General features: G+C 43.3%; 4 protein-coding genes across 4 annotated transcripts in view; 1 reads left to right on the forward strand and 3 right to left on the reverse strand.

Annotated features, from left to right (window-relative positions):
* LOC126563574 (semaphorin-2A-like) overlaps positions 1–2244 on the forward strand; it is an 88485-nt gene extending 86241 nt beyond the window's left edge. Inside the window, exons 10-13 of the mRNA XM_050220220.1 lie at positions 54–390; positions 1577–1893; positions 1966–2074; positions 2170–2244. Of these exons, the coding sequence (XP_050076177.1) occupies positions 54–390; positions 1577–1893; positions 1966–2074; positions 2170–2232 (826 nt within the window). The 3' untranslated portion in view covers positions 2233–2244. The remainder of the gene's footprint in view (positions 1–53; positions 391–1576; positions 1894–1965; positions 2075–2169) is intronic.
* The window catches only part of LOC126561735 (semaphorin-2A-like), a 624320-nt gene that overhangs the window by 491381 nt on the left and 110978 nt on the right, over positions 1–21961 (reverse strand). The window lies entirely within an intron of this gene.
* The window catches only part of LOC126561777 (solute carrier organic anion transporter family member 74D-like), an 89841-nt gene continuing 72418 nt past the window's right edge, over positions 4539–21961 (reverse strand). Inside the window, exons 2-7 of the mRNA XM_050218095.1 lie at positions 6255–7138; positions 5726–6011; positions 5458–5655; positions 5248–5389; positions 4988–5181; positions 4539–4920 (exon numbers count right to left, since the gene is read on the reverse strand). Coding sequence (XP_050074052.1) covers positions 4539–4920; positions 4988–5181; positions 5248–5389; positions 5458–5655; positions 5726–6011; positions 6255–7110 — 2058 coding nt within the window. The 5' untranslated portion in view covers positions 7111–7138. The remainder of the gene's footprint in view (positions 4921–4987; positions 5182–5247; positions 5390–5457; positions 5656–5725; positions 6012–6254; positions 7139–21961) is intronic.
* Positions 9143–11916, reverse strand: LOC126561692 (solute carrier organic anion transporter family member 74D-like). Its single transcript, XM_050217987.1, has 7 exons — positions 11603–11916; positions 11119–11519; positions 10208–11048; positions 9987–10128; positions 9776–9886; positions 9386–9705; positions 9143–9311 (listed from the first exon to the last, which is right to left on the reverse strand). The coding sequence occupies exons 1-7, from the start codon at positions 11914–11916 to the stop codon at positions 9143–9145; spliced, it is 2298 nt and encodes a 765-aa protein (XP_050073944.1).

Consider the following 21961-nt stretch of genomic DNA (forward strand, 5'->3'; position numbering starts at 1 on the left):
CGCTAACGTTAGTTTAGTTTGTGGTATTCTAAACTCCCAAATACACACGATAGGATCAGCATTGATATCCTCAACCAGGAGTATTTGGTGTACTATCTGGCGACGAACGAGGGACGCATCTACAAGGTGGTGCAGTACTTCCACGATGGTCAGTCACGTGCAAAACTGCTGGACATCTTCGATGTGGCACCGAACGAGCCGATTCAGGTGATGCGGCTTAGTCAACGATACAAGTCGCTGTACATCGGTACCGATTCGCGCATCAAGCAGATCGATCTGATTATGTGCAATCGGCGGTACGATAGTTGCTACCGATGCGTGCAGGATCCGTACTGTGGTTGGGATCGGGACAGTGGTAGCTGTAGACCGTACCAGCTTGGATTCCTTCAGGTATGTAACGAATATCCAATCGAATGATCGTCAATCGTTATGCAAAAAGATTAGCAAGTAAGTATGCGGTTGAAGTGTGGCTCAAATTGCATACTTCTAGGAGTATTTCTAAGTATTAGCAGAAGGAAGAAAACAACATTGCATAATGCAACTAAAGCTATTTTAATTCATTGTTTTAATTATTTCAAATTGTGTATCCTTTTCAATCCGGTAAAAAGCATCTAAAGCTTGCTAAAAATCGTTCACAAATCAATAATTACTCACCGCACGTACCCAACTGTGGCTTCGAAATCGATCAAAATTATTGTAACGCAAAGCGTTGCTTCAAACACGTGCCTGCCCCACTAACACACCTTCCCACTCACAGCCCTTTTTCATTCGATTCCATTAGTACGCTTATATTGCGTACACAGCAAACAAAAAATAAAAACCAGAAACACCTCACAATTGCCCTACTGTCGGCACCTAAAACTCGGCTCGCACGTATTTATTAGTATCGATTTCAATTTTATTGCTCGCTTAGGGAACCGAACCAACCGAGAGGCAAAAAAGCGCACAATCCGGTGTGTGTGTGTGTGTATGTGCGACCACACCATTTCCCAAGCGGCACAATTTCCCAAATGAAGGCCGCCGTGGGACAGCTGGAGAGACTGGTGTTGGTGTAATGATTAGAATAATTACTCCCTCTCGGGTTCCCGATACATTAGCTCGATTCGAAATCCCTTTTGGAATGCTTCAACCCCCGTCCAATGCTCTGGTCGGGATGGTGAGGCAAATCCGGTGCAAACGTGTGCACAATCACTCGATATAACGGTCGAAATTGATTTTTAGAATTGGGCCATAACCGGTGATCGTCACCCCGAGACCACTAGAGAGTGCCCCTGAGTGGAATAGAAAAAATTATAACACACACACACATTGGGTTGGATAGCCGTCCTCGTGGCGCCATCATTATAATGTATCGTTAATTGAAAAGTTCGAGCTAAAATGAACTTTTAACCCTGTTCTGCCCACGGACAGAACGTTTGAACCGTCAGTACGCCAGCACGCGGACGGGTGATGATTATCGAACAGTTTTAATCGCATTAAAATGGGACGATACTGAATTTAATCGCGATTATTGCCAAATTTGACGATTTGATGAAAATTGAACTGCACCTACACCATTTCGTTTTGCCTCACTCAGGATGTTGGCAACCGGACGTCCGACATTTGTGACACGAACGTGATGCGGAAGAAAATTATCGTCACCTTTGGCCAGAGCGTACATCTCGGGTGTTTCGCGCGGGTTCCGGAAATTCTAAAGCATCAACCAGTCACCTGGTACCACCATTCGAAGGAACGTGGCCGTTACGAGGTGCGGTACAGTGTGACGAAACACATCGAAACGTCCGAAGGTGGGCTGGTGGTGATTGCCATCAACGAGGCGGACAGTGGACGGTACGATTGCTATCTCGGCGGTTCGCTACTGTGCAGCTTTAGCTTGGTTGTGGACGCTCATCGGTAAGAATTTTGGAGGGTGCGGTCTACCGCGGTCCGATAGATTCTCTAGATGTGTTACAAATGTCTTTACAGGTGTACGGCACCGAGCAAGGGTAACGATTATCAAAAAATCTACTCCGATTGGTGCCACGAGTTTGAACGGTACAAATCCGCCTTGAAGCGATGGGAAGCGAAACAATCGGTAGGTTTTGATATGGTTTTGTAGGATGCTGAAGTTCATTGAAGGTAATCTTCTTCCTTCGTTCATTTTTAATCCTTTTTATCCTAAAAAAAAAGCAATGCTCAACAAACCCAAAGGACAATGAGCTGGACCTCTACCAAGGAAATGGAAACGTTTGATGATAAGGTACGTTAGTAAATATTGATTTTGTAGAACTTATACATTAATTTAATAATTTTCCTTCTTTCCTTTGCAGGTCCCAAAACAACCTCATCCAAACGAAATCGTTACATTTTAACAAGCAAAACAACAACAACAACAACAACAATGTCTGTGATAAGCGAAGGAAATCCTATGACAATGCACAAACGAAGTAAAATATTGAAGCAAAGATAAGAAAATGCAGCAGGAGAAGTAAAACACTGAAAGTAACAAGTAAAATAAAACGAACTACAAAAGATTAAAGGAAAGTGTAGTGTATTTAGGTAAAGCGAAAGTAGCATCAACCCAGTTCACCCAGTTCCCCCCCGCATCGTCCGTTGTGAGTAGCAATTTTGTCGTTAGTTACAAACCCGTCGTTGAAGAAGCAGATTGCGCAGGATTGAGTAAATGAGTCAGGAATTTAAAAGCTGCAACCAACAAAACGAAACACTCTTGAAGCACTCGAAGCGTAGTAGTGAAGCAAATAGGAGTTAGAAAGATAACTTAACAAAGTAGAGACGTCTGCAACCTGCCGAAGCTTAAGTAATAGCTGATTCTGATGGGAGGTTCTAGTGATCGGGTCTTGTTGCTTCAGCGTACAGATCAATACTCTACATCGAATTTCGAACATACCTGGGATTGCCATGTCCTAGAGGAGGAGGCCTAGTGGCCTTTTTAATGCAGAAGAAAAATCTGGGACAAAAAGACCCAGTTTCAGAGGCATTGCGATCGCAATCCAAACAGGTAAGAGACATGTGACCCTATTAAAAAAAATTCACCTTATTTATCGAGCTTCTGATATGTTTTGTTGTTATCAGATTAGGTGAGAAACTTGTGCGGACCGAACCGTTCTATCGAGCATGAGCGAAAGGATTTTCACTTTCATTTTTAATCGTAAGTAGGACTCACTCACAAATCGCTCATACAATTCCCTGTTTTAATATATTTGTTTTTCACCTTCCTTATCCACAGATTTGTACAGTAAAGTAAGCAATGGCTTCATTAAACGCAGCATTGCATATCGCCTCTTACACTCATGCTCGGCTTTAGCAGACGCTACCACCAGAGGCTCTTGAATGGGGACTAATCTGATGGAGCCCTCTCCAAAAGACTACTTATGAGCGTGCGTGTGTGTGTGTGTTTATGTCCTCGTACCAACCACAACTAAAGCAATCATCATCCTTAAACACACCCACAAACAAGTTCTGTCGCCAGACGTAGAGACTGACGACCGGTCGGTCAGTATTTTTAAAAGCAGAAGAAATCTTCACTGTAGCATACACTAAGCTTTCTTCACTAAAGAAAGCAAAAACAAACACAACAAAAGAAAACTCTTTCACACATACATACAAACATTCACAGACCAAGTGAATACAAAAAAGAGCAAAAAACACATAACGAAACACGAACGACGATCGATCGAAACAAAAATTTTCGCAAAATCTGTGATAACTTTAGCGTTTAAGTGGCTCAAATGGAATAGATTTCGGTTTTCGTAAGATGTGAGATGCGACAAACAGACAAACAAACGAAGAAGAAACAAAAGAGATAAAAAGGAAACAAACATAAGCATAATAAATAGCAAAACAAGCAACACACGTGACGAATATTGTAGTTGATAGCAGTTGCGAATGGTTGAATGGAGAATTGAAAGTCGGAAGAAGTAAAGTAGAAAGTGGTAAAACACGTGGTCAACTAATAGATTGGACGGATTAGACTGTCTCGTAAAAGTTTTCGCTCTTTTTTTTGACAACATTTTCTGTTTATTCTGTTTTTATAATACTTAAGTGAAGAATGAATTTCTAGGCAAAAAAAACAACAACAAAAAAAACAAGGAACTAAACAAAGCCATAACAAAACCAACTCGTGTGTAACTAATGTAATTATTAAAGAAAAATAAAAATGATAGACACTGATCGACAACTCGAGACGTATCGCGTGTGTGAGAGTGTGTTTGTTTTGTGGGGAAGAAGATCTAAGCGTGATGTGATATCACCCCAAGGTCATTAACAAGATCTAAATCTTCGCTTATCTTTTCCATTATCGCCACCCTCGCATGTATATATTCCGAGAAGCTTCAACAACAAGCGGCTTCTTTCAGACCCAACGAGAGTCATGGGTCAGTTTATCATGCACACAGACCGCTTGTTTGCATACGTGGCCGCAGCAGCAGTTGCGTCCCACCAGCGAGAGATAACACAGGTACAGGTATGATACTGACAGACGGCACACGACACGGCACATCGAACAGACGTGACTCCACAGCGTGACAAGGTTAACCGGGTTAGTTAACTCGTGTGGCCTGAACCGGATCTTCCTTCTCTTTGCTAACGAGCGTAACGAGTTCCTTTTCTATCGGGCTCTTTGCATCCTCCTCGCCGGGTGCGTCGTCAAATATTTTGAAGTTTTTGGAATAGTACCAGGTACCCATATCGAAGCAGGTCCCTATGATGACGAATACGGCCGCAGTATAGTTCATCGAGACACGCAATGCTTCACCATCGTAAAGCCAACAGTTGCCCTTTTTAGCGCAGGTCCTGCCCCACAGCACACAGGTACGATCGATGATCGCACCGAACACGATCGGTGCAGGAAGAAAGGAAAACAGTGTGTTGATTGCCATCGAGAAACCCATGGAAATTGCCTTATCACGGGGCTCAACACACCTGCGGGAAGGTTAAGAATGTTTTAGGGAGCTACAGCAAAGTAGATCGTTAGAGAAGTTTTCCTCACCTTAATCCAATCAGGAAATTGGCCGCTGATTCTGTTCCACCGATAAACTTGTTCAGACACATCACAATAAGGAAGAAGTAGAACGGAGTCCAGCAATCCACGGGACAGCTACCGGATACGGCGGAGCCAAAGCTGGTCGTCATGTTGTCGCCGTTGGATAGCAGGCTTGGAATGCAGGAACAGTTTGAGTAAAGCTATAATCAAATAAACAGGGGAGTATCAACTGGAGTCATTAGTCTAGTCTTAGCGTTCCTGCTTACCATCGTTCCACTAGGATCCTTGAACATATCTCTACAACCGGCGTGACACGGTGAGAGATACGTTTGTCCATCACTTCCACATATTGGTGCATACTTCACAAAGTCGCAATTACAACCCAAACTACAAGACGCATCCTGAGAACTGTAACGGATCAGAAGTAGTGTAATCTTGTGAGCCAAACTTTAACTTCAATTTTACGAATCACTTACTTCGACACAATATCTGCATTATTGAGTGCGGAACAACCGAACCATGCGTATCCACAGATGCCAGCCGCCGAAAGAATGCTGGTGATAACGTTCCAGCCGGCTAACTGTCTGGAGGTGACTCTTAATTTTTGAATCACCATACCCGCGATCAGTATCCCTAGGGCGGAAAATACGAGCGAGACAGATCCTGTCACCATGCTGAAATAGAGCAACGAAAGAAATTTGATAAGTAGAGCAGATATTCAACTAAACCCATCACAATACTCACTTTGCCTGGGACGGTGTAAGACGGTACTGAATCTCGATGTACTTTGACTGAAACAGGAAGAACGGCATGTACCCGAAGAAGTAGAAGATGCTCGCTGCGTTATTGAACACGTAGGCCTTGTTGGTGACAAGGCGTCGTACCGTCACCAACATGTCACTAAACGACACCTTCCTGTCCCGGTCGACATCGTCCTCGGCAGTGGTAGAATTCGTACCACTGGTTCGACTTGCCTGTCGTGAAAGTGATATGCGTTCCGCTGTTCTGGGTAGAACCTTCGGGAAGCTAGCTGTAAATGACAGTTGAATATCGTTTGGACAGCCATTTAACGCTTGTTGGTGTGCAACGCTTGTCGCACTTGGAAGGAGGGAGTCATTTATTGCATTCCTGGCTCCCACTATCTCGTACGTATTTGCAAACATATCCAAAAGCTACCAGACGCCACGCTGTCGCATCTCGCTGGTGTGAGTTTATATTGCGAAATCGTGTGCGTATGTTTTGCTAAATGTATTCCCCTCAACCATCCACTTACCGAAGAAGGGTGCAATGAAGATTAGCGTTGAGCCGAGCACTAACCATCCCATCCACCAGGCACCGATCCAGCGTGGGTCGCTTTGATTGTAGCCCGGTTCAACACCCACGTGCACGAAGTACTTCAAACAGAGCGATGCTAACGAGAAGCCAACTAGCGGGCCCATGCGCCGTCCAAAGGCGGCTAGACTCGAAAGGAACGGTACCTTCTCCTTGCGCACGTTATCGTCGAGGTAGGTGAGTCCGAGCGTAAAGTACAGGGATGTCCCTATACCGGAGAGGAAACTGCCGAAAAATAGTACGAGCTGTGGCCTTATATCACCCACGTCCAGTGAGCAATCGGGCGCTAGTCGATCCTCTCGGCAAAGGTTATCCGCACCTTTCGTCCAATTTCCAGCATTCTGCTCCAGTTCTTCCCGTCCCTTGGCGAACAGAAAATGGGGCAATGCGTTCACGAAGCAGGACAGTGCCATGCTGACGATCCCCATAGCAATCCACAGCGGTTTCCGGCGGTTCGATGCATAGTACGAGAGGAAGAGCGATGCCAGCACAAAGGAAAGATCGGATCCGGCCGTTATAATACCAACGGTGCGAGACGATATCTGGATGCTTTTCTCCACCGTTGTCAGTGTGCCGTAAAAGTAGGACGTAGTGGAGTTGAGAATACATCCAATCAAACCGAACAGCAGCACATACAGCTTCTTGCTGGCAAGTCGTTGCCAGAACGGTCCACGGCAAACCCAAAACCCGCACTGCACATCTCGCTCACTGTACGCGGAAATGCTCCGATCGAAGGCGATCTTCGGCGGTGGCGCATTAAGGCCCTCGTTCAATCCGTTCGCTAAGCTCCCGTTCATGATGCACGCGGCGCTGTCCGTCTGCTGACTGAAGGCTCTGGCAGCGATCGTGCAACATGTAGCGAACGATCATGATGAGATGCACAAAAAGGCTGTCGGTGGCTTATCAGCGACTTAAGTACCTTTTATTGACGCAGATACGCAAAGTTAAGATAGGGAGCAGTACACGGTACACGATTTTGGCCAATCTTCTAGGACGAGGTAAGTGTGGTTATTTATGAAAATACATTTCACATGTTGCTAAATTCGTTGACCTGCCACTGTGCCGAAGGACACTAATTTTTACCACCTTGGTGTCAGTTTTATGGCCAAATACCATACACCAGATATCACCAGAGGCAACAGGTTAGACTGATACGGTCAGCAAATGATACTGTTTGTGGTTAGGATTTGGGAAATGATTGCCAGTTTTTGTTTTTGAATGAAAATTGGTAACATAGCAGAGGTTGGAGCTGGCAGGTCATTAGTCACGATTTCCGATTAGTTGTACAGGCGCCAATTATTGCCAGTATCCATTAACCAGCAGGCTAATTGTTTTTGGCGGAATCATAATTTTCGGTTCGATTGCAATCATTAAAGGTCAATCATATTTCTGTTTGGTTACATTTTTTTATGATGAACTGATGATTGCTTTGGTGGGAGTGTGCAATTGCATTAAGAGCTAATTGAGGTTTGAAATTGGTGCCAATAATTGCCACCTGCTTTATTAATAGCAATGAGCAGGGACTGTGATATGAAAAAATTGGTGTGCTTTCTAATCGATGATCGGTGGCGCTGATATTTGTTTGGTACATTTTACAGTCACTGTTGATCTTTGAGGTACACCCATCCTATAATCGCATACAGTGGATTTTAATGTATCCTGGAACTGTTGAGGCTCGAAGATTCCAGATGATATGCTAGGTGATGAATTTACAAGAAAATGAAAGATAGAAAAACTAAAGGAATTTTGGAGAGAAATGTGTTTCTCTTAAAATGACAGGCCAATCAAACTGTCAAGAAACAGTTTAAAAAATGCCAATTTCTGAAGAGTTTTCGGTCAATGCAGTTCAAATAACATTCTTAAAGGAAAGATGGAGTAACATAACACAATAAGAAACTGTATACAAGAGAAAATATTACTATATTTTAATATAACTTCTTAATTTTAATATAGAAAAGGAATAGACAAGGGTAGTTGCTAATAAAATACAAAACTTTAACCATTTATTCTTTTTTTGTTTTTAGCGCTACAATCTTTAGAAGTTCTGACCTGCAATTGCTGGTTCTCATTTGCTCAAGTGTACCCGTTGCTGGACAGTCCGAACGAGAATCGATATCCGGTGAATATACGCAGAGATAACCAGCTGTGTGAAGATCGATCCCGCTATTGCTTTGTCTAGCGACCGCCTGGTTAGGAATTAGGAAGGATCCGAATTAGGAAGAATCCTTATCCTAATGAATCATTAGAATCATTAAATGTAAAATTTTTATTAGGATTTTTTATTATTATCAAGGCATATTGTTGTCGTAATTTTAACTATTCGGACGAAATCGTATGTGAAATTTAAAATTACACCAAATCTGCAATAATGAAACATTACAAAGCAGTAGTTCTTGTAAAGCTCAACAGAGAGCGCTCGCGATGGTTGTATGGTAGCTGCAATGACTAACATTGTGCTACGAAGTTAGGTAGATGGCGCTAGCATCTCAAAAGAGATAGAGCTTGAGGTTGAACGAACAATTACCGCATTCATATGTTTTAAAAAAATAAAGTATGTACAATTACACTGTTTTTGTACACCAGATATATCAACTTTTTCAAAATATATTTATAAAAATCGATAAAAAATTAAGAAAACTACATTAATTCGATACCCATTTTCTTTCAATGCTCCTAGAAACCCCACAGGAAATACATAAAAAGGCTCGTAGAATTCTTAACAAATTACTTTAATTATTTAAATAATCGTCATAGTTTCACTATACAACAAACCACTTTACTGCTTAACAAAACGAAACGATACCGAGGAACCAAGCGAAACCAATTCACCTACGTTGGCCGATCCGTGATGGCTTCTTCCTCCTTATCCGCTAGTGCAATCTCCTTGTCTTTCACCTCGTCGTCAAAGATTTTCAGATCCTTTACATAATACCACACACCACAATCGAACAGTGTGCCCACAAGGACGAACGCGGCCGCTATAAAGTTTAGCAAATATCTAAAATGAAGCAACAAGAAATCGTTTTTTTACAGAAACTTTTTTTAATAAAAATTATTTAAAATCTTCCTTACCTCAACGTTTCTCCATCGTACAGCCAACAGTTACCCTTGCCGGTGCACGTCTTACCCCACACGAGACACGTCTTGTCCAGCACCAGTCCAAAAAAGATCGGGCTCGGTATGAAGGACATCAGGCTTAGCACCATCATGCCGAAACCCATCGACACAGCCTTATCCTTCTCATCCACGCACCGTACCGAGACGAGGAAATTGCTTGCCCGGCCGGTGGCGCCCGAAAACTTTAGGAAGCACATCACCACCAGGAAGGTGATAAACTCTTTGTGACAGTCCAGTGGACATGGTCCGGCAATGGCTGATCCACCGAGATTGAACTGCGATAAATAAAACAAACAAAATGCAATTAATACAAAGAACGTTGAACGATTGTGGTGAAACACTAACTGCATTCTCGTCACGCGTGCCCCTGGTGCGATTGCCATCCGTAAGCAGCTGGTTGTAGAGCGGGCTGGTATAATTGGCCACCGATGTTATGCACGAACACTCGCCATAGATCTGTGGAAACGCAAGAACCGAGCCACATGATAAGATAAGGATGATGATGAACCGAGCCAAGCGGTGCGCGGCGCGCTTGCAAGAGTCAATGTCAGCTTACTTTAAGATCACCGTACTGGTTCTGCCGCTTGCAGCCAGCGTGACAGGCGGAGATGTAGGTGTTACCATCCTCACCACAGATCGGCGAGTACTTGACGTAATCACACTGGCAGGCTGAGTTGCACGTTGGGGTGAGGTCCGTTCTGGAAAGGCAAACAAAAAAAGATTTTCCGCATGAAGAGCACACTGGATGAAAATTCGCGTCAACGCTAATGTACATACTGTGAAGGAATGTTCACGATGACCGAGTTCTCGCTGGCCGTACATCCGAGGAATGCGTACGCAATCATTCCCATCACGGAAAGTATCCCTACTATCACGTTCCAGGCAGCCATATACCGTGCCCTTGGCTTAAACTTCGAGATCACCAACCCAGACAGCAAAACACCGATCGCCGAGAAGCAGAGAGCGACAGTCCCCGTCACCAGGCTCGACGTGGAAGCGGACTGCTTGTACTGCGTTTCGATGTACTTCGGTGTGAAGATCCAGTACGGCATGTACCCGAAGAAGTAAAACACCGATGCAATGTTGTTCAGCATCAGGATCTTGTTGCGTAGCAACCGTTTAAATGTTTTCAGCATATCCTTAAACGAGGCTGGTAGTTCATCTTCTCGCCGTGAGGCATCGCTAAGCTGCATACCGAGACGTCGTTTTTCCTGTGCAATTCGCTTCCGGGCGGCGGCTCGCGGTAGTTGCTTCGGGAACATGGCCATAAAGATCGCAAAGAAGGCCAGGACAGCACCGAGAATGATCCAGCCCATCCACCAGGCTCCTAACCAGCGAGGATCTGTATTGCTGATGGTCGGTGTCATCGACGGTGAGATGTACAGCTTCAGGAAGTAGGATGCGAGTGCATAACCAATAGCTGGACCAAGCATACGCAGGAAGTAAGACACACTGACCAGAGCAGGTGTTTTCGATTTCTTTATATTATCGTCCATGTAGGAAACGCCGAGCGTGTAGTACAGGGAGCTACCAATACCGGAGATGAACTGTGCCACAAACAGAACGATCTGAGGTGCCAAAGTTCCCTCCTCCCGTTCACACTCAGCTCCGCGGGTGGCTGTAATGTTAAAAAAACACAACTTAAGTTCGGAAGAATTCATCACCCAACTATTTTCATCACCTCTCACCATTGGTTCGGCACAGTGTTTTCGCCTTCTGCGCTTCCATAACCTCGAACGTTTGGTTCGCATCGTACGTGGCACCGTACTCGGTGGTAAGAGACAGTGCAGCCTCTCCCGGCCCATAAAGCAGATGTGGCAGAGCCGTCATCCAGCAGAAAACCGTTATCATCAGCAACCCAAACGCGATCCAGCGTGGCCGGTGGCCCTTGCCGGCATAATAGCTTAAGATGGCGGACAGCAACAGCGCACTGATGTCATTTCCGACCGAGATGATTCCGGTGTTTTTGCTCGGAATTTTGTAGCGCTTTTCCAGTGTCGTGATTGTACCGTTGAAGTAGGCATAGGTGGCCGAAAAGATGCACCCGACCACACCGTACATAAACACGTACACCTTTTTGTTAGCGAATCTGTGTACCGGAAGTGTCCCCATTTAATTGAATTGTTGGATTAATTAAAATTCTGACATTAGGAATTATGCACAACAAATTACCTTTGCAACATAGGACCCTGGAACATCCACAAACCACAGGTCGTGTCCTTGGTGAGTGGCATATCCCGATACATGTCTTCCACGTCTTCTGGTAACATTTTCTCCATCTCCGGTAGCTTTTCTGCCTTTTTACCATTATTGTACACGGAATAGCTTTCCTTGCGCTCACTTGGCATCACCACTACTTGCCCGGGAGTCACATGATCACGATCGGTATTAACGTTTTCACGATCACTCTCATCGCGATGCCCATTTTCCGTTGTCTCACCGGTACGAGGCCCATCACAGCCATCCACATCTTTTTCGGACGTCATTTCTCTATGCACAACGTGAACTTCACGAACTTTAACTCAAAACTTCAAGTATGATTGCTTCCTGCAATTCACATCACAATCATCAAGTTTCTTGCATCTGGGGTTGGATGGGTCGAATCACAAAAAAAGGCAACTGCCTAGAAATTAGAGCATACACAGGCACATGCACACACACACACACAAACACACACAAAAACTGATCACATTAAACGACTGAAAATGTGTCCTCTCACTAGGCAGCAGGAGAAGCTGCGTCAGGTTGCGGTTCCAGCAGACTTCTGCCCGTACGTGATGCTCCGGCGAACGGTTTTGTCCTACCAGATACGATTTGTTTCGTTTGCTTCCTGGTGAGAAGGGAAAAAAGGCACGGTGAAGTCCGACCGTCCATCCAGACGCTTGCTGATGGCTCAAGGCATTAGGCGATCATCGCAGACGCGCGCGGGATCTTCATCTTCAAGAAGTAAACACTGGTGCTTGATATATGGATGATAAGAAGACGATGTCCGAGTGCAGTCTCATGCAGGGAGGACTGAGACGCTGATAAGACTAGGTGCAAGCGGAGTGGACGTGAACCCGCCGGTGGGGAGTAGTTTGAACAGAGATTAACCCCTACGGTAGGGCTGCAAATGCCCTACCATACCAGTGTCGTACGAGGGCGGCCGCTAGCGTGATGGATTAATGATGATATATGCTTGCAACAGAGCTCTGGCCGCAACGTGCGATAAGAAGCCACCCGGCGGCGGCCGAAAGAATGACGGCGGCACAAAAACTTAACTGGACTATGGTGATCACTACGCAGACGATCGCAAAAGGCGTGAGGATGTGTTTTTTCGGGAAGGGTATTTCTTCAAATTTTAGGAGAACTTTCCACTGCCTTAAAATAGAACCTCTTCCAGAACCAAGGTAGACATCATACGCACACAGCATCCTAAAATTGGCACAACGTACGTACTTCTAGAACTTGCTTTTACGATCGAGTTAATCTCGCGCGTTCCCAATCATGGGTAATATCTTCGTGACGTCTTCTTATCGGACTGAGTGAATGTGTGTGTGTGTGTGCTGTATGTGTGTTGTGTTCAGTGGGGATGATCTGATAAACTGAAGAGTTCGTTATCGTGTCGTCGGTGTATCTCTATTGTGTGATGCTGGGTCAACTCGTACCACACCTTGGACACAAACACGCTATAAATCATCCCATCCCAGGATCCCTTGTACACTTTGGACGGGCTGCATTCTTGCGGCACATTCCGATTTGTAGACGAAAAGTATAGTGTATAAGGCGGGAGGTGGAGATGTAAAATTTTCCAAAACATCAGCCCACTTTCAGCAAGGGCAACGATCTCGACGACGATAATATTTCGTTAGGAGAATCTTATCAGCCGAGAATCGCAGCAGCCCGATTGCTAATTCACCTGCAACACATACTTCAGCACACTCACAGGAAAAAAGAGTGTTTTTCGAGTCTCTTCCCCAATCGGCAACAATGTTAGAAAAATCGCCTTCAACCTTCACCTTCAAACTATCCGCCGTAGCAAGCTGTAGCTAACACACCAGGGCACAAGGATTCGAACGCACACCTTTCGTTGCACCTTTGGCACCGGTCAGCCATCGGGTCGCGAATGTAACCGAAGACTGATCTACGTCTAGCAGCAGATCGCAAAGATCATCCGGCACTTCGGCGAGGCGAAGATTCAGAGATACCCTAATTCAATCAAAATCAATTTAAGCCGGTACCGGTGGAAGTAGCGTAACCACCACTACTACTGTTTCTCTGTGTTCCTGGTAAGCCGTTGCTTATCGTACGCGCGATTTTGTGCGTGTAAAGGTAAGCTACCGTGGGTGGGAGGGGGCGATAATCCGATGCAAAGGGAAGTCGAATGCGTTGCGGGTTAAGTTTTGACGTTTGCCCATTAACATTTAGTGCTGCTACGCTAGAACGGTCCTATCTTAGCACAGTAGCCTGGTTAAGCGTTAAGCGTTTCTAGTGATTGCAAGATAATGTATGCAACGTAGTTTCTTACCATTAGATCTGTACCGTTCAGATATATAAACAAGCTAGGTAGGTCAATGAAAAGGCCAATCGTCGCTGAAACGATTATTAGATATTCTTTTATTTCATTTTGAAGATTTAGGTACGTGGAACAGCAAAATAGCAAATAGAATACAACAGGATTAATTATATTATGGTAAGTGGATCTCTATTTCCTGATTCGATTTGTGGTACTTTAGTTTTTGGCTCAAGACTTCCAAGTTAATATTTAATCGGTGTTCAACCCCAAAAGTTATGCAATCCACATTACAAAGCTTATTTCAACATGGTTTTTGGGATTTCCAGAAAACTCGAAATGGTAAAATTAATACAATTTCTCCAATTTTGTAATTCTCTGGACATTTAACAGTTGCTTCAAAATTATACGTTTATCAAGTTAATAATAATCTGGACTTCGTGCATGAGTTGGTCGACTAAATCCTTGGTATTAGAATAAACAAAGTTTTTTTGCAAAAAGTAACTGTTTTGGCAAGCAAAACCATAACCTCAATTCAACTAATCCGGCAAACAATTATTCTGCACGCTCACTCTAACTTACTACCTGAACTCATCTTCATTCAATGGTATATCATTAAATTATGAGTCTCTCTCTCTAATCGCTACACATGTACTTACCCTATTGAAAAATAGAAAAACAGGCAACGGAAAACCCTCAAGATCTCACACAATAACATACACCTCGAATCACTTCCTACGCAACAAACCGTCACCCTTCCAGAAAACCATCAATTCCAATCGATTAGCATAAGGGGCCAGGAACTGCATCAATCGATACAGCACAATCACCAGCGAAGGAAAGCAGCTCAGCGCTATTATCACCACGGGACCCGTTTCTTTTACTACTCCCGGGATAAAAACATCATTAGCCTTATGGCCTCTAATTGGAATCAATAAAATATCGAACACTGGTGTATCTCGGCGGCCGCAGGTTTTTTTTTTTTTTTTTACAGAAAAAGTTATCCCTTTTTTATTCTCTCCCGGATGGAATGGCAATCATTGCCGTGGAAGAAACCGCTTCCTACTGAGTTGCCTGGGAATCTAGGCAAACATACACCCCACATGTTAAAGGATCAAGCGAATGTCATCTCATCCCGCTGCAAACTCTTCCAGTAAAGTCACCCTCGGTTTAAGGACTATTTTAGGATGAATATATTGCGTAGGGTGCAAAAATGAACCGAACGCGCCTGTAACCACTTGTTATGGGAAAAAGTTGTTTCCCTCCTCCCGTTGTTGTCGTTTTTGTATTGTCGAGCAGTGAGCAAAGGTACCGTACGTGTGCTTCCTTCCTGTCAGAAATAGCACCGAAAAATTGATTGAGGCATTTTAGAATGTTTTAACACCTCAAAAAAAGAAAACAAAACACCAGAGATGAAAAGAGGCTCCTACATAGCTTGCGAAAAGGGAAACTAAACGTGAGGTTCACACGAGATGTTGGTAGATTTTTCTAAACTAATTAATAAGGATAAATGGATTTTCCATGTGACCACCCGTACTGGATACACGCGCACAGGAAGTACATTTTTGCACACTTGATCGGGTCATGCATTTTCGTGGCGGATGTGCTAGCGGATGAAACACACAAACGAAAATGGATCGCACCCTATTGCCCCCAAAAAAAGGAGCAACAAAATACTAACGCACATTCGAGTTTTGGGTATGTTTGGAGTTTATTAATTGTTTGCTTAGTAAATTGAGTTTTTCACAAAGAGCGGTGCCAGTTTGAAGGTCCAGTGGTTGGCAAGGTGCTTTGATTGTATCCCAAATCTTGAATTTATTTATTCATAAACGTTTGGAAATTTATCCTATGTTTATACACTGCACAATAATTATTCACAGATTGAATTTTGCATGGAAATGAAAATAAAAATTGCATTCAGATTGCATTGAGTATCAACTATCTTTTACACTTCTCCTGATTTAAATAGCCTGATAGAAGTAAAGCTGTGTCATCGCTAGCTTGCCAACCACTGCCCCTGCCATCCATCCTTCTGAATGACCATCCAGAAGGCTTTGAGTGATGCAAAAATGAAGTCAAAATTCTCCTTTTTCGTTAACTTTCCCTCACTCACACGCACACACTGGTCGAGCTAACATTTAAGTGGGTTTATTTTTGTGGGATTTTTTTTTATTCCCTCCCTCATCAACCCATAACCTTAACCAGCAACATCCTGTCAAATTTTCTGCGTAGAAACCATTCCTACACACACGGGCACGAAAACTCAATGAAACACGGCAAGCCGTTTGATTTTGACTGTTGTGCATCCCACTCACAAAAGGGATTTTCCGAACCGAACCATCGCTTCGATCGCTTTTCTAAACATGTCAACCCGAAAAATTCACCCAACAGGAAATGGAAAAGACGGATGTGGCGAGGACAGGGTGTACGGGTTTTCCTGTGTTTTCTTTCTTTCTTTTTTTCCACTTCTGATTAATCATCCTTCACGATCGCGAGTGCTTTGTGTCAGTTTGATGGTTTTGGTTCCAATTTTTTAACGCTTTTCATACATACCTTCAACGCATCTCGCGCCAGCTTAGAAGGCTTTTCATCTTGTGTTTTTTCCTCGCTGCTCGCGTTCGCTTCCTCCCTCTCTCATTCTCATTCGCGAATGTCGCTTCACTGCACACGCGAAACACGCAAATATTGAATTAAAGAAAACCGATCGAGCGTTAAGAAATAATTCCTGTTTTGCTTTTTATGTTTTAATGCTTGCCCCCATCCTTACTTCCACGACCCGCCCCGCAACCATTTTAATGCAGGGAAAAGATAAGTAAACTTTTTTTTTTGCCTTTTGTGATAAAGGAAACATCTTCACCTTTTCCTCCTAGACACCGCCACAACCATTAGTTCCTTTACCTTCACAAGCCAATGCACGATTTTGTCGCGTGTTTTTCTTTTACATTGGACTAACTTTCTCTTCCTTTCTTACCCTCCGCTCTGGTGGGATGCTTTTTTTCTCACCAACCGATAGAAAAAGGTTTTTCTACCGACTACCGGCTTCCACTGCTGACTGACAACCCGGTGAGATAATTGGAAGATTTTCCGATGTCGCTGGCGTGCTTATATTTCTTTCGTTATGGTTTCCTATCGGTAGCATTTCTGTTTTCCTTTTCCTGTTTCCTCCGCATTAGCCGGTGCGGTTACCATTGAAATCTGGTCTGCATCATGTATCAGGATACCAGAAGGGCGTGGACCGGTGGGGAAGGACTTTCTTCGAAGATTTGGCAATAGAAGGAAAAAATTGAAAAGCATAGCTTAAGCGAAATCATTTCGGTAAGATAAGAAACGCGTAAACAGAACGACACAAGTCACGCTTTTCTGACATTCATCGTTTCCGGTATGACGGATGTGGTTTCGTATTTTTTTTTTGGGCTTATTGTTTGGCTTCTAAGTGGAGTTTTCACGGGACAATCCGTCACAGCGGTTTATAATTATTGAAAAATCATAAATGCGTCATTTACGTTTGTGTAGTAGTTTAATAAAAGATAGTTTTTTTTTTATGTGATCGTAGTGTATTGAATACCAAAAAGATTGTGTAAAGCAAATTTTCCTAAAACTCAGAAATTACATATTTTTATTTGTTGTGTGATATTGATTAGTTTAACGAGAGTATGGCCCTTGCATCAATACAAAATATAAGAAATTTATTAATTCATTATTATCAGACGGTCGGGGCAGCAACTTCTTAAATTAAACACACTGTAGAACAGTCTTGCTACATAAAAAAGAGATTTCTTGTACTGAAACAGCATCCAGGTTTTTAACTTACACAAATTATTTAGCTTTCAGTTAATGTTTATTTATTATTTATTGCTTCCTTATTGACAACACACCCGAAAATGTTAGAAAATTCCGAACAAATAATTGTTGCCTTCGAAATGATATAATTTTTGGTGAATTATCAAATATAAATTTTACGATAAAATAGTAATATTTATGAATGTGCAGAATAAAACTGCTTTAAAAGCATTGGTTCAACTGTATTCTTTACAGATCTAAGAAAATATTAAACATGTATTTCACAATATTGCATACTTTTAGGCTCTTCTTTAAGCATGTAGTATTAGCCTTTCGCTCTACAGCCTCGATATTTATTGGTTATTTCTAGCTTTTTCAATTCGTAATTACAGCTAAGCCGTATTCCTTAGAATCGAATCTTGTGAAGCTAGAAGCTGCACAATCCTTCCAACTTATATACTATATGAAGGGTAGACATTTTCCTCTCTCTCTCTCAGTTAAAATGCACCTTTTATCCCAAGCGAGCTCGGCTGTGGATGATCTCGCTGGCAGCTTTTTTTTTTGACTTCATACGACCGTAAACTGTTCTAAATACTGGGAGACGGTTCGGCCGGGATATGATATTTGGTTCTGTCTTGTGAAGGCAGACGCTGCTGCCTCCTGAATCGCAGTACTATCACGAGTGATTTAAGCTGAATGTTGAATGTTATTCACTTTCAATCTTACTCTAAAGACTTACAACAACATTGCTGATTAAAATAATAAAAATTTTAAATTTAACACACTTTAACAGTTTTCAACAATAGGTCAAACAGTTTAGCTTTGCGTCCATGATGTTTAAGTATGAAAATTAGCATCGTTTTCTTATACAAAAAGTTAGGTTCTTTCCACGTAAAAAAGTTTAGTAATAATCAAAACAAAACACAAAATCTTTGTAAAAAACAAAATGTTGTGTTCTTGTCTGATTTCGGCAACAACGTCGTATGTGATCGGCGACTAAACATGCTTACGTTAAAAGCTTAAGAACATTCTTTCGTCACACCATATCATACATTCCCATCATACTCTGACATCCCACCCTTGTAGCATTGTCGTACCATCGTTGTACAAACCAGTAACCGAGTTTTCCTTTCCAAACATTACATTCCGGACAAAATCTTCACCCACATGGGAGATCGTACCGTGAACCTTTCCCATTAAGAAAAGTCGCTTACAATCGACATTGTTGTTTTTCCCACTTCTTCTTCTGCTTTCTTTTATTCCCTACATTCACACGACCGGCTGCTCATCAAACCGCAATCAAATCACATTCAACATCAACGCATACGACAACGAACCGTAACGGAAGAATTGCGTACTCAAACGAACCTTATGGGGGAATAGTGGGAACATTCGCGGGGTACTGTGACTCCTCCCGGGGAGTGTTAGAAATCCCCCCTCGATGCATGGTGAATAAATTGTAAACATATCGTCCAAATTTGTATCCCGTCCTTCTCGTAGTCGTCGTTTTCGTTCTCGGCCTGAGCTTCTTAGGCGAACCGCATCCGAACCGAATGAAGTCCTCCTCCATCCCTGTCTGGCGCCTGGAGATTCGACTTCCGGTTCCCTGCCTAGGGATTGTTAGCACAGCAGCGGCACACGAATGGCGCACCAAGCCGGCTACAAAGGGATGCTTTTATACGCTTTTCCACACCTACGATCCGATTTTCCTCGATGTGCGAGCGAGCGAAAGCGAGAAACCAGCACGAGCTGTTGATTTGAAGTGCTCCCATGTGTTTGTTTGCGGTTAATGGGGGAAAATCATGTCTCGCTTACCGCTCCACTTGTTCCTGTTTCAACCGTGGCCCTTACCATTCCCTCAAGTAAAATTTCCTATTTTATGGGTTTCGTTACAGAGAAAGCGAGCTCACGGTGGCGGTGTCATCCAGTCCATTCCATTCCAGTTTCCATTTTTCCACCGACACAACTCGCTCGATCTTGAACTGTTATCAATTTGGGAAGGCAAAAGCCGGGCCAAAACCCATTCTGCCACCCTGTGTTCTGTCGTGTTTTTCGGGTGTGGCTATGTTTATGTCTATTATTAGCATATTTATGCTGGATCCAGTGGTTGGTTTAACTGGTGGAAAGAATTTCTTCAATCGACATCTTCACCACCGATACTACCGATAGCTTATTTTTATTCCCTTCACCACAGATGTTCCTGCTGCTGTAATGTGCCCCCAGCGTTCAGTCACCGTTTCCACTCGAGTACACGCAAAAGCTGGCGAAAAATCGTTTTCGATTCGTTCGATTCGTTCGATGGTTCACCATCGAGGCCGGTGTCATAAATAACCACACTAATGCGTTCCGAGAGATCCTTACCAGCAGCGTAGTACATCGATAGAACCGTACCGAGATGAAGCTCGGTTTGGAAGCGCTGGTTTCTATCTTGGCTGGGTTGATGATTGACAACATATAACGAGAGACTCTGGGAGAGACCGCTACCAAACACTGTGAAGTCATTGGTGCAAACGAAGCTTGGATCGTATCTGGAGTTGAATTAACCATTCGAGCACGAAACCTAACGTTTGCCGGTTTGCGATTCGAACAGAAATTTACTCATTTTCGATTCGGTTAGCATAAGGCCGATGGAATGCGTTTTTAAGCGAAATTTAATTGAACGGAAAGAAGAACCAATTTCCCGCGGGAGGAGAAATACAGCCACGAACTTCTTCAGGAGCTTTCAATTGTGAAGAGTGGTAAAGTGAGATGAACACGAGAGTTTCTTTCGAGAGTAGAAAATATGTAGTTAAATATTTACTTTAAGCTTTACATACAAATAATCGTTGCCATTTTTTTAAAATTCGGTGATGTTTTCTCTCCTTTTGCTTTTTGTTCGATACGCTATTAATGAGTTTTTGTTTCCTTGAACATTTGTTTTTTAGTCTTTAAAATATTTGGATGGAAGACTTTCTATTCCATTATAAATTATAAGTATAGCAATAAGGCCTGGCCGTTCATCAACACTTTCTTTCAAACCTTATATTAACCGCGCTCGTTACTTCGCTAGAGAAAAGATGGAATTTCTCGGAAGGAACTCTTTACCTGCAGAAGTGTATCGGTATGCGCTTGGAAATTGAAATTCCAGCATTAAATACCACGCTCAAACAGAACAATACCAGATGGTTATCAAAATCGTTACCATACTCTGCTTGGCACTCGCTCGAGGAGAACCTCACGAGCAAACTATTTAATGTGTTGCAAGTTTTACAAAATCTCTTGATCGTGCATATGATTTGCAAAACCACAAACAAATGCTCCACAAAGTCGGCTAAAACTAGTTTAAGAAAACTTTCCTATCCTATTGCATGGGGCTCAACAACGAATCCTTCCTGTACGCCCCTTTTCCAAGCAACCGGCTGGTCTCAACTTACCGAAACGCGTAAAACCAACGTCTTACGTCTTAATAACCCTCTAAGCTTACCATGGGAAGTGCTGCTGTCGAAATCATCTGCGTTACTAATACAATAGGCGTTCATTCCACTGCGTTCCTCAGCATTTCGCCCATCGTTCCCAACCACTCCAAAGTCGTTCACTAAAACGTCGTTCCGATTGCGACCTTGTTACTGGTTGCTGGTTGAGTGGGATTTCGGTAAAAACCCCTTTTTTCGGTGACCCCTCATTTCATTGACGGTCACCCTTTGTAGGAGAGTTTTCTTACGCGCTTTCCCTCCACCCAACGATACACCACCGAACCAGAAATCCCGAGCGTCCCGAACAGCACGCGGAAATTATCATCATTTAATTATAAATTAATCCCATTTTATTTATCTCCTTCATTCATCGAACGTCCTGCATTAGTCCGAGATGGTACTGTTTCGATGCTTGTGCTGGCACTGGCGAAGACACAGCCAGGTTGGCTGGAGTCAATTTATGAACATCTTTCCACCCGTTACGATTTCCTTGCCACAAGCGGGTGAAAAGAAACCTGGACCCGTGACTTACACGCTTTTTGCGATTGTAATTGAGCGCGAAAGGATATTATTACTTCCTTCGCCTCGTCATGGCACGGTGGCAGCGCCATTGTCTTCCGGTTAGGTGGTCTTTGGGTAAGCGCGACGGCTAAAGAACCCTGCCGGACGTGTTTGGACGCGCGAATAGCCACTGGAAGTGTGAGAGAAAAAGAAAAACAAGGAACCAAAACAAAACAACTCCTTTCTCTGTAGAATCTCAGTTCTTGGTGGGATGTTTAAGCAAGAGGAGTCATCTTTAAGCGTACT

Source organism: Anopheles maculipalpis, chromosome 3RL, assembly GCF_943734695.1.
Source record: "Anopheles maculipalpis chromosome 3RL, idAnoMacuDA_375_x, whole genome shotgun sequence".
NCBI lineage: Eukaryota > Metazoa > Arthropoda > Insecta > Diptera > Culicidae > Anopheles > Anopheles maculipalpis.